At 33.1% G+C, this 16190-nt stretch overlaps 2 protein-coding genes across 2 annotated transcripts; both read right to left on the reverse strand.

The window, feature by feature from the left end:
• Nucleotides 1-3408: 3408 nt before the first annotated feature.
• Nucleotides 3409-6000, reverse strand: LOC116418236 (cell wall integrity and stress response component 3-like). The gene is made up of 2 exons (XM_031933295.1): nucleotides 3961-6000; nucleotides 3409-3865 (listed from the first exon to the last, which is right to left on the reverse strand). The coding sequence occupies exon 1, from the start codon at nucleotides 5387-5389 to the stop codon at nucleotides 3989-3991; it is 1401 nt and encodes a 466-aa protein (XP_031789155.1). The 5' UTR covers nucleotides 5390-6000; the 3' UTR covers nucleotides 3409-3865; nucleotides 3961-3988.
• Nucleotides 6001-8834: 2834 nt separating this feature from the next.
• LOC116418235 (cell wall integrity and stress response component 3-like) lies at nucleotides 8835-11721 on the reverse strand. The gene is made up of 2 exons (XM_031933294.1): nucleotides 9682-11721; nucleotides 8835-9586 (listed from the first exon to the last, which is right to left on the reverse strand). Exon 1 carries the CDS (start codon nucleotides 11108-11110, stop codon nucleotides 9710-9712), a length of 1401 nt encoding a protein of 466 aa, XP_031789154.1. The 5' UTR covers nucleotides 11111-11721; the 3' UTR covers nucleotides 8835-9586; nucleotides 9682-9709.
• Between the last annotated feature and the right edge of the window lie 4469 nt (nucleotides 11722-16190).

Here is a 16190-nt window from a genome sequence, read left to right on the forward strand (position 1 = left end):
TGCTTATATTATGCGGCAATGGTATATATGTGTGTTTTACACATCTACACTTATGTTCAGTGTTTAGGGGACGCAAGAGTATAATAAAAAATTCACCAATTCAAGATTTTAAGTTACATGCAAATATTAAATGTATATACATATATACATCCATGGTAATAAAAGCAATATAAGCGACTTGCTGTTGTCAGCCATAACAGGGCAGCACAAATTTCGTGTACGACATAACAAAGTAGTGGTTGACAAAGACAAGCCTCTACCGTTCACAAGCTTACAGAATACGGCTATGCAATAATATATTGTAATGATGCGTGTGCTTTAAAAAAAAGGAGTGATAAGAAAGTATCAGGATTACATGATTCACGAACACAGAAGAAAGAGAAGGTTTTAGTCAGAAGAGAGATAAAGGAAGTAGGAGAAAAAACTAAAATTTAGTGTAGGCATGGTGTAGAGTTTAAGTGAAAAAAGTTTAGTCAAGCAAGTATGACATGTAATATGAGGTTTTTTCAAAATTTAGGCTAGGCGTAGTGTAGAATATAGAATATTCAATATATATATATATATATTATATATATATATTATATATATATATAGTGAGATTGAGTGCAAAAAGTTCGTTCAATAGAGTATGAAGTGTAATATAAGATTATCTTGAAAATTTAGTCTAGGTGTTGTGCAGAATATCGTAGATTCAGTATATATAGTGAGTTTATGTGAAAAAGTTGATTCAAGCAAGTATGACATGTAATATAAGGTTTTTTAAGAAATTTAGGCTAGGCGTAGTGTAGAATATTGTATATTCAGTACATATAGTGAGTGTAAGTGCAAAAAGTACGTTCAAGAAAGTATGAAATGTAATATAAGGTCACTTCGTATAAAATTAGTAAAAGTATGCGTATATATACATGTTGATGAGTATGATAATATACAGTTACAGTGCAAGTGTTTAGTATAGTTAGAATGAAAACAATTAATATTTTCTTAAGATTTAAGGTTATGCGGAGGGATAAAATATCACACATACGTATATATAGATATACATATGCTCAGTGATTTCTTAGAATATAGTATATTGAACATATATAGTCTTTCCACAAGTATTTCATAGAAGCGAGTGTGAGAAGTTTAGTTTTTCAAGAATTTAGTATGGGTATAGTAAAAAAATGTCAGTTTCTACCTTTATTGTTCTACAAAAGTATGTCTAAAAAGTTGCATATACATGTTGATCATGTAGAATATGGTATAGTTAATATACATAGTGAATTTGACTGATAAAAGTTGTTTTGAGCAAGTATGTTGTGTAATAGAACGACACTTCTTATGAACATCAGGTCCTGCGCACGGACAAAAAGTCAATTTCGGAGAATGAGGCTTCGCTACTAGAAAGACTTTTTTCAATTCGGTATTTAGAATTTTCAAATAATGTGAATTTGTTCAGAATTTAATTTTCTACAAAATAGCCAGAATACTTTTATGAAAAAACCTTTTTATAAAAAATGGCTCAAAAAGAATTGAAAAAAATACACATTTTTGGTCAAATACAATAAGCGTTCGCCCTGGGTATAAGACGTTTCTTCGAAACTCTTTATACGGGGCGAGTGCCTGAAAAGTAACAAATTTTATATTAATATCCAGACAAATTTTTAAAATTATAGTTGTTTGTAAAATCCTACATTCATCTGGAAACTATATATGTTTAAAGCATATCTATCATGATAAAGTGCCCTATGAGGCCCAAATCATAAGTAAGTCTGCGGTAGCTGAAAATAGAAATTCTGAATTTTGGCCTTCAAAGATATGTCATACCTGATAATATGCTACATATAAACATTGTTTTACGTTTCTTACATTATACCTGAATATATGCAATAGTTTAATTCATTTTTTAAACCATTTAGGAAAAATATAAACAAAAATTGGATTTTTCATTTTTTGACAATTTAAGGTATATCCTTCCCCTTAAGCAGGCATTTGTCATTTTTATTGCCCGCCGGTAAAAAAACTGGTACCTTAACCGCTTAATAGGTATGAAAAACGCGAAAATCGGGCATGTGTTACAAAAATACTACAGTGTGCGCCGAGGGCTAAGCAGGCATTTCGACCTCATGTAGATAGTAGCCTTTTTCTTTACTATTAACTAGTGGCCTTCAAGTCAGATGTGAAATAATAGTACATTATGCAACAAGTGAGTATAGTCGATGATTATTCCCGCGGGTGAGAGTTTACTGCCCGAGCGAAGCGAAAGCATTAAATTACCCGAGGAAATCATTGACTTTACTCTCGTGTTGCATATAGTGTATTATTCACGACTGAACTGTGTAGCCACTTTATTTCTTGAAAAGTGGGACCTACAAGAGCTAAATTGAATTAATCAATACAACTATTTTTAAATATTCAAAATTTTTTATTTTTTTTTATAATTTTTTACTTTTTAACGTTTTTCAAAATTTTTTTCAATTTACAAAATTTTCCAAAATTTTGCAGGAATGAAGAATTGATTTCTCGCATTTTAAGGGGAAAAAAATAGGAGGAAATGAAATGCAACTTTAGTCCTGCTTTTCAGGAAATAAAGTGGCTATTATAGTTCAGTCGTGGACGGAGCGAAAATATTTTTCCCTCGGGTGATTACTGCTTTAAAAAATCTGATTCTTTCATCCCTTGTTCTATTATTGAATATTAATACTGAAACGGTCCATATGTATCTTTGTAGCCTTCTAAAATGCAGAAAACAGTACATGCGTTGCAAAATGTATAGTGTGCACCAGGGAGTCTAAGCGAGGTAGCACGAGCCAAAGACGAGTACTGCAAATTCCGCACTCGGTCTAAAAAAGCCCATTTTACGTCCTCGGTACACAATAAACTATTGATTGATAGTTTATTAGAGATTAGAAAATTTTTACATTTTTAAATTGAAAATCTCGACCAATTGCTTAAAATTCCTTTGAATTTTTTTAATAACATCTGCACCACAAATCAAAAGTTATTGATATGTACCCTCTTTTTGGAAATGCCAAAAACTGATAAACAAGTTACAATAAAAATTATTATATTATTTTGTTTGGCTGATTTAATATTTAGATCAAAAAGACCAATGCCAAGCATAACTTATAATGTATTTATTTATATTACTTAATAATGTTTACATTTTGCACTATTGTCATGTTAATATAACAATACGTATGAATTTATTTAAACATATAGCATAAAATAATGTAATAATAATTGATGACTTGGGTCGGTTATGTGGAATGAAGTGTAGGTAGTGTATACATCATTTTTTGTAAGAGGTTGCAGGGTAGGGCTATTTTAAATAAAGAAAATTAGAATACTAATGAAATTGAACTGATTTATAAGCAGAAATTATTAATAACTGTAAGCTTTGATTTGTAAGCAAACAAATATGTCGAAAATAGTACGTATTACTTTTCATGTTGATCAAAATTAAAATAAATATACGTAGCAAATGTGAGAGAGGTAATCCTTGTAAAAAAATCCATAAAATTCACGTTAACTGACGACGTTTCGTTGGTGTGGTATTCAACCTCATCAGATCTTTATTGACGAAAAAAATTATTACAATATATAAATAACATTGCACAAAGATTACAATAAGTATAGTCATAGTTCTTAACCTCCTAACTATGAATTGCCTTCCTCTACCTTCGCCAGAATTTTCACCAGCATTCTGTCCGAAAATGTTTCCACACTTCAAAGTATTCTGGAAAATTTCTGTCATAGATTCTGCTAATCCACCAGGAAATTTTACTGATTTCGGGCAATACAGCCTCAGCTTTCTATCAGAGCAATTTTGGAACGTTAACCGATGGTTTTAAAGAAATGTGTCAAGCGCTTTTTTAAACAGTATCTACAAATAGATTTAATTGTTATTAGATACTTTTTAATTTATAGACTGAATTGATACAATAAAATAAGAAAATATTGCCATGTTGCCAAACTTACCTAGGCATATTCAACACCTCTCCTTGACTCAATTGGAAATTTCCTTATAATAAAGTCCATGGATTAGTTGCATCCTGGATGTCACAACATTTTGGGGCGCAATGACTTGGGTGGGGACTATGGTCTTTGTAGTTCTTATTCCTCTTGACAATGGATTCATTACCACACGGCCCCTCCTGGCTACCGTATTTTTCCTATTATTAGCTTTGAGGGTGTTTGAAGCTACCGGGTGTTGTATCTTCTTTAAAGTTATAGGCTCACATGGTGATTTTGGAATGTCTTGTATCAATGTTTGCGCTTTCTCGACAATAGTCTTCCTGGTTCTTATTCCTCTCGCCAATGGATTTAATACCGCACGGCCCCGCCTGGCTACCGTGCTTTTCCTAATATTAGAGTTGAGGGTTTTTGAAGCTACCGGGTCTTGTATCTTCTTTATAGTTATAGGCTCACATGGTGGTTTTGGAATGTCTGGTATTGATGTTGGCGCTTTCTCGTCATCGCTCGAGCTAGAGTTACTACTATTTGAAGACTCGGAATCGTCGCTGCTTGAGTTCGAGCTAGAAGTCTTAGAACTGCTGCTACTGCTATTTGATGATGATGATGACGACGACGTAGAACAGGTGGAACATGTTGAACACGATGAACTCTTTGAACTGGTTGAACTGGTTGACCTGTTTGAACTGGTCGAACTGGTTGAACAGGTAGACACGTTCAAAGGGTCCTCGTGAGCTTCTTCGCTGTCAATCGTTCGACCACCGATAATAGACAACGGAAGGTCAACAGGCTCGGATGCTGGCTGCAGGATGACTTGTGCTGGTGAATTGTTGGCCATTGGTTGTTCGTCATGCTCTAACTGCTGAAGATCGTCACTGTCACTTGAAGATGCAGATAGGTTGAGTGGCTTGAACGGCGACTTTGCGATTTCACCGATTGATTTTGCTTCATTTTTCGGCAGCTCCAAGAAGTTAAAAAGTTTATCCGACTCCTTGTCTATCAATCTCCGTGCCAATTCCTTTTCCGGGTTCTTGTATACAAGCGCATCGAAATAATCAAGCGAGTGCTTGTCATCGGCGTCAACTTCCAAATAGCAGGGTGTAGGCGGCCGAATTACGTTATTTTCGCTGTCGACGTACCTTCCTCGTGGAATGCTCTTTTTGGAAGTGCTAGATCTAGAAGTTTCAGGAACAATTTCTCGAGGTCGTTTTGCCTTTGCCTCTACTTCTAATGAATTCCTCTTTCTCTTCTGACCTCCTTTTTTTATCGGCAATATTGGCGAAGATGAACGTTTCACTTCGACTTTTATTCCGCACTTATCTGGGCGTTTAGAAGATGTTAAACGTTTAAAGATGTTCGTGACCGCCAGATTTTTTGTGTTGTCCGGACCTGGCTGCTTAGGAAGGTGGTCGCTGTCCTGCTGAACTAATGCCATTTTATCTTCTCGATGATCGGTTGATTCAACTGAAAAAAAACTTTAGTGCAAATTAATAATCCTTAAAGCTAAACCTACCTAAAAAACTCCTACGTTAGGAAATCAACACTAAATTGATAATGAATATAACGACACTGTTTTGAATTGACTTGGCGTATCGTGCAGAGACTCGCTGTTACAAGTGTGTAGAGACGCTGTGCGCGTGAACTTAATCGGATGCACCTTTAGATTGTTGGAAACGAATTGATATACTCTGAACTTTTCTATAACAAGCTGACGACTATACTTTATTCTTCGAAAATGTGTACAGAAGCGTAGAGAACTACTGCTCAGCTTGACCGTTCGAATATAACTAACTTGAGCTAAAAATCGCCCAAGCTTGGTAAAAGTAGCCCTCTGGTGGAAGAGAGATGGATTACATGGCTTGCGCATGCGTTCAGTGTCGCCATCTGGAATAAGAGTGGGGGTATTCAGAGGGTACGCCTCAGATCGGCATACCTGCGTAAGGGACGCTAATGGCTGAGGGCGGAGTCGTTTGACTGATTGTTTTTATTTTGTAATGGGATACGGTACTAGGAATATTGTTGTAAATACTATAATAAAATTGTCTAGACATACGTCATAAGCTTCGAGATGCACAGATTATTAGGATAGTTTCGATAAGCTTAGGATTTTACCTCTGTAATTTTGCACGTGTATAAGTACTGAATGGAAATAGATACGAATAATCATAAACAAGCTTTCAAATTTCAACAGACTTTACTACTCGAATAAGCTAAAAATTTAAATATCTTTAGAAAATTATTGTTTTTACTTGCGCTAGTTAACAATTTTGTATTAAATACCTATGACACGTGTATGATTATAAAGTACGACTGAGTGATACTTACCAGACGAATCCTGGATAAGGTCTGAACGACTAGTTAGACACTAATCGGTCTTAAAAAGCTTTCTAGTATTAGGTCTACTGTAAATAAACAGGAAAGAGGCAAAAGACATGGACAGATAGCGCTGTAACGTCTTTGGCTTTTAAAGGAAAATCCAAAATTTAGAATTTTAATTCGCGTATTTAATATAAGTAAAAGATTATATAAAGTTTTTAAAGATTTCGATTGCTAATTTCAGACAATTTTTTTATTACATTATCTTATATATCATTTGATTAAATCATTTATTGATAGCTTTAATTTATAAAATTAGATTAAAATCTGAACAGTCCCGTTTTATTTGTATCACGTTCCTAATTGTTCTAACTCCACAGTTTAAAAGACGTCGTATTCTGACTATGATATGTATAACTATGTTTGATATCTTGGAATATACGATGATTTGTAAGCGACGGTCAGAGGAGCATCCGAACGACGCCGCCGCAACATTTAAGTGCCGCTGTAGTCAGGTCGCACACCGGGGATGTTAACAAAGCTTGCACGTGTATAGTATTTGTAGTATTTGTGGTATCAACAATTTTATTTCCTCCTAGGTAAATCTTTGTAATAGTAAAGTTTTCAGTTTAGATGAAACTTGATAGAAACGAATTCGGAGGTGTTTAGTGTTTGAATCATATGTTTTTAGAAAAATGTCCATGCAGAAGGCTGTGTGTGTATGCACGTATACCGTCATAATTCTGGAACTACGCAACCGATCGTAATAAAATTTGACATGCATATAGGTTTTCTGATTCTTAAATTAGGGAAATTTTATTTTTATGATTCTGACTATTACATGGCCCTATTATAGCCATTTTTCGCTTTTTGAAAAAATATTTTTGATTTTTTAATGATATAATTCATACAATATATTTAACAATAGTGTATCTATAAGAGCATAACATTGTCTAATTTTTCGTTTTTAGGCTGCGGCAGCTGAAAAATAGAAATTCTGAATTTTGGCCTTCAAAGATATGTCATACCTGATAATATGCTACATATAAACATTGTTTTACGTTTCTTACATTATACCTGAATATATGCAATAGTTTAATTCATTTTTTAAACCTTTTAGGAAAAATATAAACGAAAAATTGGATTTTTCATTTTTTGACAATTTAAGGTATATCCTTCCCCTTAAGCAGGCATTTGTCATTTGTATTGCCCGCCGGTCTATTTGCACGCTGTTTACTTTTTTCCCGCTGACAACTATTTTGTTCGCTGCCAACTTTTTTCGCCCGCCGGTAAAAAAACTGGTACCTTAACCGCTTAATAGGTATGAAAAACGCGAAAATCGGGCATGTGTTATAAGAGCATAACATTGTCTATTTTTTCCTGCAAGATTTTCTAGATTAATTGTTCCGTTCAATTTTTGGGAAAAAATGTATGACAATAAAAAATGATTACCAGAGAAAAAAGGCTTTATTTAAGTTAAAATTTTGGGAAAATATAGATCATTTGAACCCCGTTGTTGTGTAAGGAGTGAAGTTGCCTTAGATTACTAATAGTTTTATTCTGTAGTTATATTTATGTAGTTGATGAGTCGAATCGTTTGTCCAATTTTGTTAGTACTTATTTTAGATTTTAGTTTGTTTTGACTTTTTAATTTTAAATTGTAAATTATATTGCATATATTGTTGGTACATAATAATATTGTTTGATAGTTATTATTTTCCCTAATTATTAGTGATATATGTGCGTGTATGTATATCATTTGTTGAATTGCACAAGTGTTGCATGTATGCGTATCCTGCCTTCGATAAAGTGCTTCAATGGAATTATTAGATAAGTGATTTAATATGAATTAAAAACAAAATTTATTGTTTAAAACTTGTTCTATTCAGCATTTACTTTGTGGAAATTATTTTATTGTTGCAGGTTCTTCAATGTTTATGATGTTTGTAGCAGATGAATTTTTCTATCAGCCACTTGACTAGTAAAGTATATTATTTTTAATTTATTAAAATTATTATTTATCTTGTATATAAATGATTTTGTTGCATTTTATTGCAAAGTATAATGTCATTGATATTTCATTATAGTCAAAAATTGCATAAAAATTTGTTTACGGTTAAAATTATGATTAAAATTATGTTCTTATTTTAATTTTAACTATTATTATTCTTTTTTCAGTGCAATAATTATTGTTATTTATGATTGTTATAATTTGCTATGTATAATCTAGTTACAATTTAATTAATGTATACAATGCATAAATTACAATTTAGTAAAAGTATCTTGTTCAATATTTGTTTAAGAAGTCGATTCTCTGACGCAGTAACCATATATCATTGAGTTAATGATATACATTTTTATTATTTATATGTATTTCTATAATTATGAGGCATAGTGTTACGTTCAGAGCAAGCAAGATTAAAGATGTATCGCTTTAGACTTTGTGCTTATATTATGCGGCAATGGTATATATGTGTGTTATACACATCTACACTTATGTCAGTGTTTAGGGGACGCAAGAGTATAATAAAAAATTCACCAATTCAAGATTTTAAGTTACATGCAAATATTAAATGTATATACATATATACATCCATGGTAATAAAAGCAATATAAGCGACTTGCTGTTGTCAGCCATAACAGGGCAGCACAAATTTCGTGTACGACATAACAAAGTAGTGGTTGACAAAGACAAGCCTCTACCGTTCACAAGCTTACAGAATACGGGCTATGCAATAATATATTGTAATGATGCGTGTGCTTTAAAAAAAAGGAGTGATAAGAAAGTATCAGGATTACATGATTCACGAACACAGAAGAAAGAGAAGGTTTAGTCAGAAGAGAGATAAAGGAAGTAGGAGAAAAAACTAAAAATTTAGTGTAGGCATGGTGTAGAGTTTAAGTGAAAAAAGTTTAGTCAAGCAAGTATGACATGTAATATGTATAATAAAATTCACGTTAACTGACGACGTTTCGTTGGTGTGGTATTCAACCTCATCAGATCTTTATTGACGAAAAAAATTATTACAATATATAAATAACATTGCACAAAGATTACAATAAGTATAGTCATAGTTCTTAACCTCCTAACTATGAATTGCCTTCCTCTACCTTCGCCAGAATTTTCACCAGCATTCTGTCCGAAAATGTTTCCACACTTCAAAGTATTCTGGAAAATTTCTGTCATAGATTCTGCTAATCCACCAGGAAATTTTACTGATTTCGGGCAATACAGCCTCAGCTTTCTATCAGAGCAATTTTGGAACGTTAACCGATGGTTTTAAAGAAATGTGTCAAGCGCTTTTTTAAACAGTATCTACAAATAGATTTAATTGTTATTAGATACTTTTTAATTTATAGACTGAATTGATACAATAAAATAAGAAAATATTGCCATGTTGCCAAACTTACCTAGGCATATTCAACACCTCTCCTTGACTCAATTGGAAATTTCCTTATAATAAAGTCCATGGATTAGTTGCATCCTGGATGTCACAACATTTTGGGGCGCAATGACTTGGGTGGGGACTATGGTCTTTGTAGTTCTTATTCCTCTTGACAATGGATTCATTACCACACGGCCCCTCCTGGCTACCGTATTTTTCCTATTATTAGCTTTGAGGGTGTTTGAAGCTACCGGGTGTTGTATCTTCTTTAAAGTTATAGGCTCACATGGTGATTTTGGAATGTCTTGTATCAATGTTTGCGCTTTCTCGACAATAGTCTTCCTGGTTCTTATTCCTCTCGCCAATGGATTTAATACCGCACGGCCCCGCCTGGCTACCGTGCTTTTCCTAATATTAGAGTTGAGGGTTTTTGAAGCTACCGGGTCTTGTATCTTCTTTATAGTTATAGGCTCACATGGTGGTTTTGGAATGTCTGGTATTGATGTTGGCGCTTTCTCGTCATCGCTCGAGCTAGAGTTACTACTATTTGAAGACTCGGAATCGTCGCTGCTTGAGTTCGAGCTAGAAGTCTTAGAACTGCTGCTACTGCTATTTGATGATGATGATGACGACGACGTAGAACAGGTGGAACATGTTGAACACGATGAACTCTTTGAACTGGTTGAACTGGTTGACCTGTTTGAACTGGTCGAACTGGTTGAACAGGTAGACACGTTCAAAGGGTCCTCGTGAGCTTCTTCGCTGTCAATCGTTCGACCACCGATAATAGACAACGGAAGGTCAACAGGCTCGGATGCTGGCTGCAGGATGACTTGTGCTGGTGAATTGTTGGCCATTGGTTGTTCGTCATGCTCTAACTGCTGAAGATCGTCACTGTCACTTGAAGATGCAGATAGGTTGAGTGGCTTGAACGGCGACTTTGCGATTTCACCGATTGATTTTGCTTCATTTTTCGGCAGCTCCAAGAAGTTAAAAAGTTTATCCGACTCCTTGTCTATCAATCTCCGTGCCAATTCCTTTTCCGGGTTCTTGTATACAAGCGCATCGAAATAATCAAGCGAGTGCTTGTCATCGGCGTCAACTTCCAAATAGCAGGGTGTAGGCGGCCGAATTACGTTATTTTCGCTGTCGACGTACCTTCCTCGTGGAATGCTCTTTTTGGAAGTGCTAGATCTAGAAGTTTCAGGAACAATTTCTCGAGGTCGTTTTGCCTTTGCCTCTACTTCTAATGAATTCCTCTTTCTCTTCTGACCTCCTTTTTTTATCGGCAATATTGGCGAAGATGAACGTTTCACTTCGACTTTTATTCCGCACTTATCTGGGCGTTTAGAAGATGTTAAACGTTTAAAGATGTTCGTGACCGCCAGATTTTTTGTGTTGTCCGGACCTGGCTGCTTAGGAAGGTGGTCGCTGTCCTGCTGAACTAATGCCATTTTATCTTCTCGATGATCGGTTGATTCAACTGAAAAAAAACTTTAGTGCAAATTAATAATCCTTAAAGCTAAACCTACCTAAAAAACTCCTACGTTAGGAAATCAACACTAAATTGATAATGAATATAACGACACTGTTTTGAATTGACTTGGCGTATCGTGCAGAGACTCGCTGTTACAAGTGTGTAGAGACGCTGTGCGCGTGAACTTAATCGGATGCACCTTTAGATTGTTGGAAACGAATTGATATACTCTGAACTTTTCTATAACAAGCTGACGACTATACTTTATTCTTCGAAAATGTGTACAGAAGCGTAGAGAACTACTGCTCAGCTTGACCGTTCGAATATAACTAACTTGAGCTAAAAATCGCCCAAGCTTGGTAAAAGTAGCCCTCTGGTGGAAGAGAGATGGATTACATGGCTTGCGCATGCGTTCAGTGTCGCCATCTGGAATAAGAGTGGGGGTATTCAGAGGGTACGCCTCAGATCGGCATACCTGCGTAAGGGACGCTAATGGCTGAGGGCGGAGTCGTTTGACTGATTGTTTTTATTTTGTAATGGGATACGGTACTAGGAATATTGTTGTAAATACTATAATAAAATTGTCTAGACATACGTCATAAGCTTCGAGATGCACAGATTATTAGGATAGTTTCGATAAGCTTAGGATTTTACCTCTGTAATTTTGCACGTGTATAAGTACTGAATGGAAATAGATACGAATAATCATAAACAAGCTTTCAAATTTCAACAGACTTTACTACTCGAATAAGCTAAAAATTTAAATATCTTTAGAAAATTATTGTTTTTACTTGCGCTAGTTAACAATTTTGTATTAAATACCTATGACACGTGTATGATTATAAAGTACGACTGAGTGATACTTACCAGACGAATCCTGGATAAGGTCTGAACGACTAGTTAGACACTAATCGGTCTTAAAAAGCTTTCTAGTATTAGGTCTACTGTAAATAAACAGGAAAGAGGCAAAAGACATGGACAGATAGCGCTGTAACGTCTTTGGCTTTTAAAGGAAAATCCAAAATTTAGAATTTTAATTCGCGTATTTAATATAAGTAAAAGATTATATAAAGTTTTTAAAGATTTCGATTGCTAATTTCAGACAATTTTTTTATTACATTATCTTATATATCATTTGATTAAATCATTTATTGATAGCTTTAATTTATAAAATTAGATTAAAATCTGAACAGTCCCGTTTTATTTGTATCACGTTCCTAATTGTTCTAACTCCACAGTTTAAAAGACGTCGTATTCTGACTATGATATGTATAACTATGTTTGATATCTTGGAATATACGATGATTTGTAAGCGACGGTCAGAGGAGCATCCGAACGACGCCGCCGCAACATTTAAGTGCCGCTGTAGTCAGGTCGCACACCGGGGATGTTAACAAAGCTTGCACGTGTATAGTATTTGTAGTATTTGTGGTATCAACAATTTTATTTCCTCCTAGGTAAATCTTTGTAATAGTAAAGTTTTCAGTTTAGATGAAACTTGATAGAAACGAATTCGGAGGTGTTTAGTGTTTGAATCATATGTTTTTAGAAAAATGTCCATGCAGAAGGCTGTGTGTGTATGCACGTATACCGTCATAATTCTGGAACTACGCAACCGATCGTAATAAAATTTGACATGCATATAGGTTTTCTGATTCTTAAATTAGGGAAATTTTATTTTTATGATTCTGACTATTACATGGCCCTATTATAGCCATTTTTCGCTTTTTGAAAAAATATTTTTGATTTTTTAATGATATAATTCATACAATATATTTAACAATAGTGTATCTATAAGAGCATAACATTGTCTAATTTTTCGTTTTTAGGCTGCGGCAGCTGAAAAATAGAAATTCTGAATTTTGGCCTTCAAAGATATGTCATACCTGATAATATGCTACATATAAACATTGTTTTACGTTTCTTACCATTATACCTGAATATATGCAATAGTTTAATTCATTTTTTAAACCTTTTAGGAAAAATATAAACGAAAAATTGGATTTTTCATTTTTTGACAATTTAAGGTATATCCTTCCCCTTAAGCAGGCATTTGTCATTTGTATTGCCCGCCGGTCTATTTGCACGCTGTTTACTTTTTTCCCGCTGACAACTATTTTGTTCGCTGCCAACTTTTTTCGCCCGCCGGTAAATAAACTGGTACCTTAACCGCTTAATAGGTATAAAAAACGCGAAAATCGGGCATGTGTTATAAGAGCATAACATTGTCTATTTTTTCCTGCAAGATTTTCTAGATTAATTGTTCCGTTCAATTTTTGGGAAAAAATGTATGACAATAAAAAATGATTACAAGAGAAAAAAGGCTTTATTTAAGTTAAAATTTTGGGAAAATATAGATCATTTGAACCCCGTTGTTGTGTAAGGAGTGAAGTTGCCTTAGATTACTAATAGTTTTATTCTGTAGTTATATTTATGTAGTTGATGAGTCGAATCGTTTGTCCAATTTTGTTAGTACTTATTTTAGATTTTAGTTTGTTTTGACTTTTTAATTTTAAATTGTAAATTATATTGCATATATTGTTGGTACATAATAATATTGTTTGATAGTTATTATTTTCCCTAATTATTAGTGATATATGTGCGTGTATGTATATCATTTGTTGAATTGCACAAGTGTTACATGTATGCGTATCCTGCCTTCGATAAAGTGCTTCAATGGAATTATTAGATAAGTGATTTAATATGAATTAAAAACAAAATTTATTGTTTAAAACTTGTTCTATTCAGCATTTACTTTGTGGAAATTATTTTATTGTTGCAGGTTCTTCAATGTTTATGATGTTTGTAGCAGATGAATTTTTCTATCAGCCACTTGACTAGTAAAGTATATTATTTTTAATTTATTAAAATTATTATTTATCTTGTATATAAATGATTTTGTTGCATTTTATTGCAAAGTATAATGTCATTGATATTTCATTATAGTCAAAAATTGCATAAAAATTTGTTTACGGTTAAAATTATGATTAAAATTATGTTCTTATTTTAATTTTAACTATTATTATTCTTTTTTCAGTGCAATAATTATTGTTATTTATGATTGTTATAATTTGCTATGTATAATCTAGTTACAATTTAATTAATGTATACAATGCATAAATTACAATTTAGTAAAAGTATCTTGTTCAATATTTGTTTAAGAAGTCGATTCTCTGACGCAGTAACCATATATCATTGAGTTAATGATATACATTTTTATTATTTATATGTATTTCTATAATTATGAGGCATAGTGTTACGTTCAGAGCAAGCAAGATTAAAGATGTATCGCTTTAGACTTTGTGCTTATATTATGCGGCAATGGTATATATGTGTGTTATACACATCTACACTTATGTCAGTGTTTAGGGGACGCAAGAGTATAATAAAAAATTCACCAATTCAAGATTTTAAGTTACATGCAAATATTAAATGTATATACATATATACATCCATGGTAATAAAAGCAATATAAGCGACTTGCTGTTGTCAGCCATAACAGGGCAGCACAAATTTCGTGTACGACATAACAAAGTAGTGGTTGACAAAGACAAGCCTCTACCGTTCACAAGCTTACAGAATACGGGCTATGCAATAATATATTGTAATGATGCGTGTGCTTTAAAAAAAAAGGAGTGATAAGAAAGTAACAGGATTACATGATTCACGAAGACAGAAGAAAGAGAAGGTTTAGTCAGAAGAGAGATAAAGGAAGTAGGAGAAAAAACTAAAAATTTAGTGTAGGCATGGTGTAGAGTTTAAGTGAAAAAAGTTTAGTCAAGCAAGTATGACATGTAATATGAGGTTTTTTCAAAAATTTAGGCTAGGCGTAGTGTAGAATATAGAATATTCAATATATATATATATATATATATATATATATATATATATATATATATATAGTGAGATTGAGTGCAAAAAGTTCGTTCAATAGAGTATGAAGTGTAATATAAGATTATCTTGAAAATTTAGTCTAGGTGTTGTGCAGAATATCGTAGATTCAGTATATATAGTGAGTTTATGTGAAAAAAGTTGATTCAAGCAAGTATGACATGTAATATAAGGTTTTTTAAGAAATTTAGGCTAGGCGTAGTGTAGAATATTGTATATTCAGTACATATAGTGAGTGTAAGTGCAAAAAGTACGTTCAAGAAAGTATGAAATGTAATATAAGGTCACTTCGTATAAAAATTAGTAAAAGTATGCGTATATATACATGTTGATGAGTATGATAATATACAGTTACAGTGCAAGTGTTTAGTATAGTTAGAATGAAAACAATTAATATTTTCTTAAGATTTAAGGTTATGCGGAGGGATAAAATATCACACATACGTATATATAGATATACATATGCTCAGTGATTTCTTAGAATATAGTATATTGAACATATATAGTCTTTCCACAAGTATTTCATAGAAGCGAGTGTGAGAAGTTTAGTTTTTCAAGAATTTAGTATGGGTATAGTAAAAAAATGTCAGTTTCTACCTTTATTGTTCTACAAAAGTATGTCTAAAAAGTTGCATATACATGTTGATCATGTAGAATATGGTATAGTTAATATACATAGTGAATTTGACTGATAAAAGTTGTTTTGAGCAAGTATGTTGTGTAATAGAACGACACTTCTTATGAACATCAGGTCCTGCGCACGGACAAAAAGTCAATTTTCGGAGAATGAGGCTTCGCTACTAGAAAGACTTTTTTCAATTCGGTATTTAGAATTTTCAAATAATGTGAATTTGTTCAGAATTTAATTTTCTACAAAATAGCCAGAATACTTTTATGAAAAAACCTTTTTATAAAAAATGGCTCAAAAAGAATTGAAAAAAATACACATTTTTGGTCAAATACAATAAGCGTTCGCCCTGGGTATAAGACGTTTCTTCGAAACTCTTTATACGGGGCGAGTGCCTGAAAAGTAACAAATTTTATATTAATATCCAGACAAATTTTTAAAATTATAGTTGTTTGTAAAATCCTACATTCATCTGGAAACTATATATGTTTAAAGCATATCTATCATGATAAAAGTGCCCTATGAGGCCCAAATCATA

The sequence above is a fragment of the Nasonia vitripennis genome, unplaced genomic scaffold, assembly GCF_009193385.2.
Source record: "Nasonia vitripennis strain AsymCx unplaced genomic scaffold, Nvit_psr_1.1 unplaced0112, whole genome shotgun sequence".
Taxonomy (NCBI): Eukaryota; Metazoa; Arthropoda; class Insecta; order Hymenoptera; family Pteromalidae; genus Nasonia; species Nasonia vitripennis.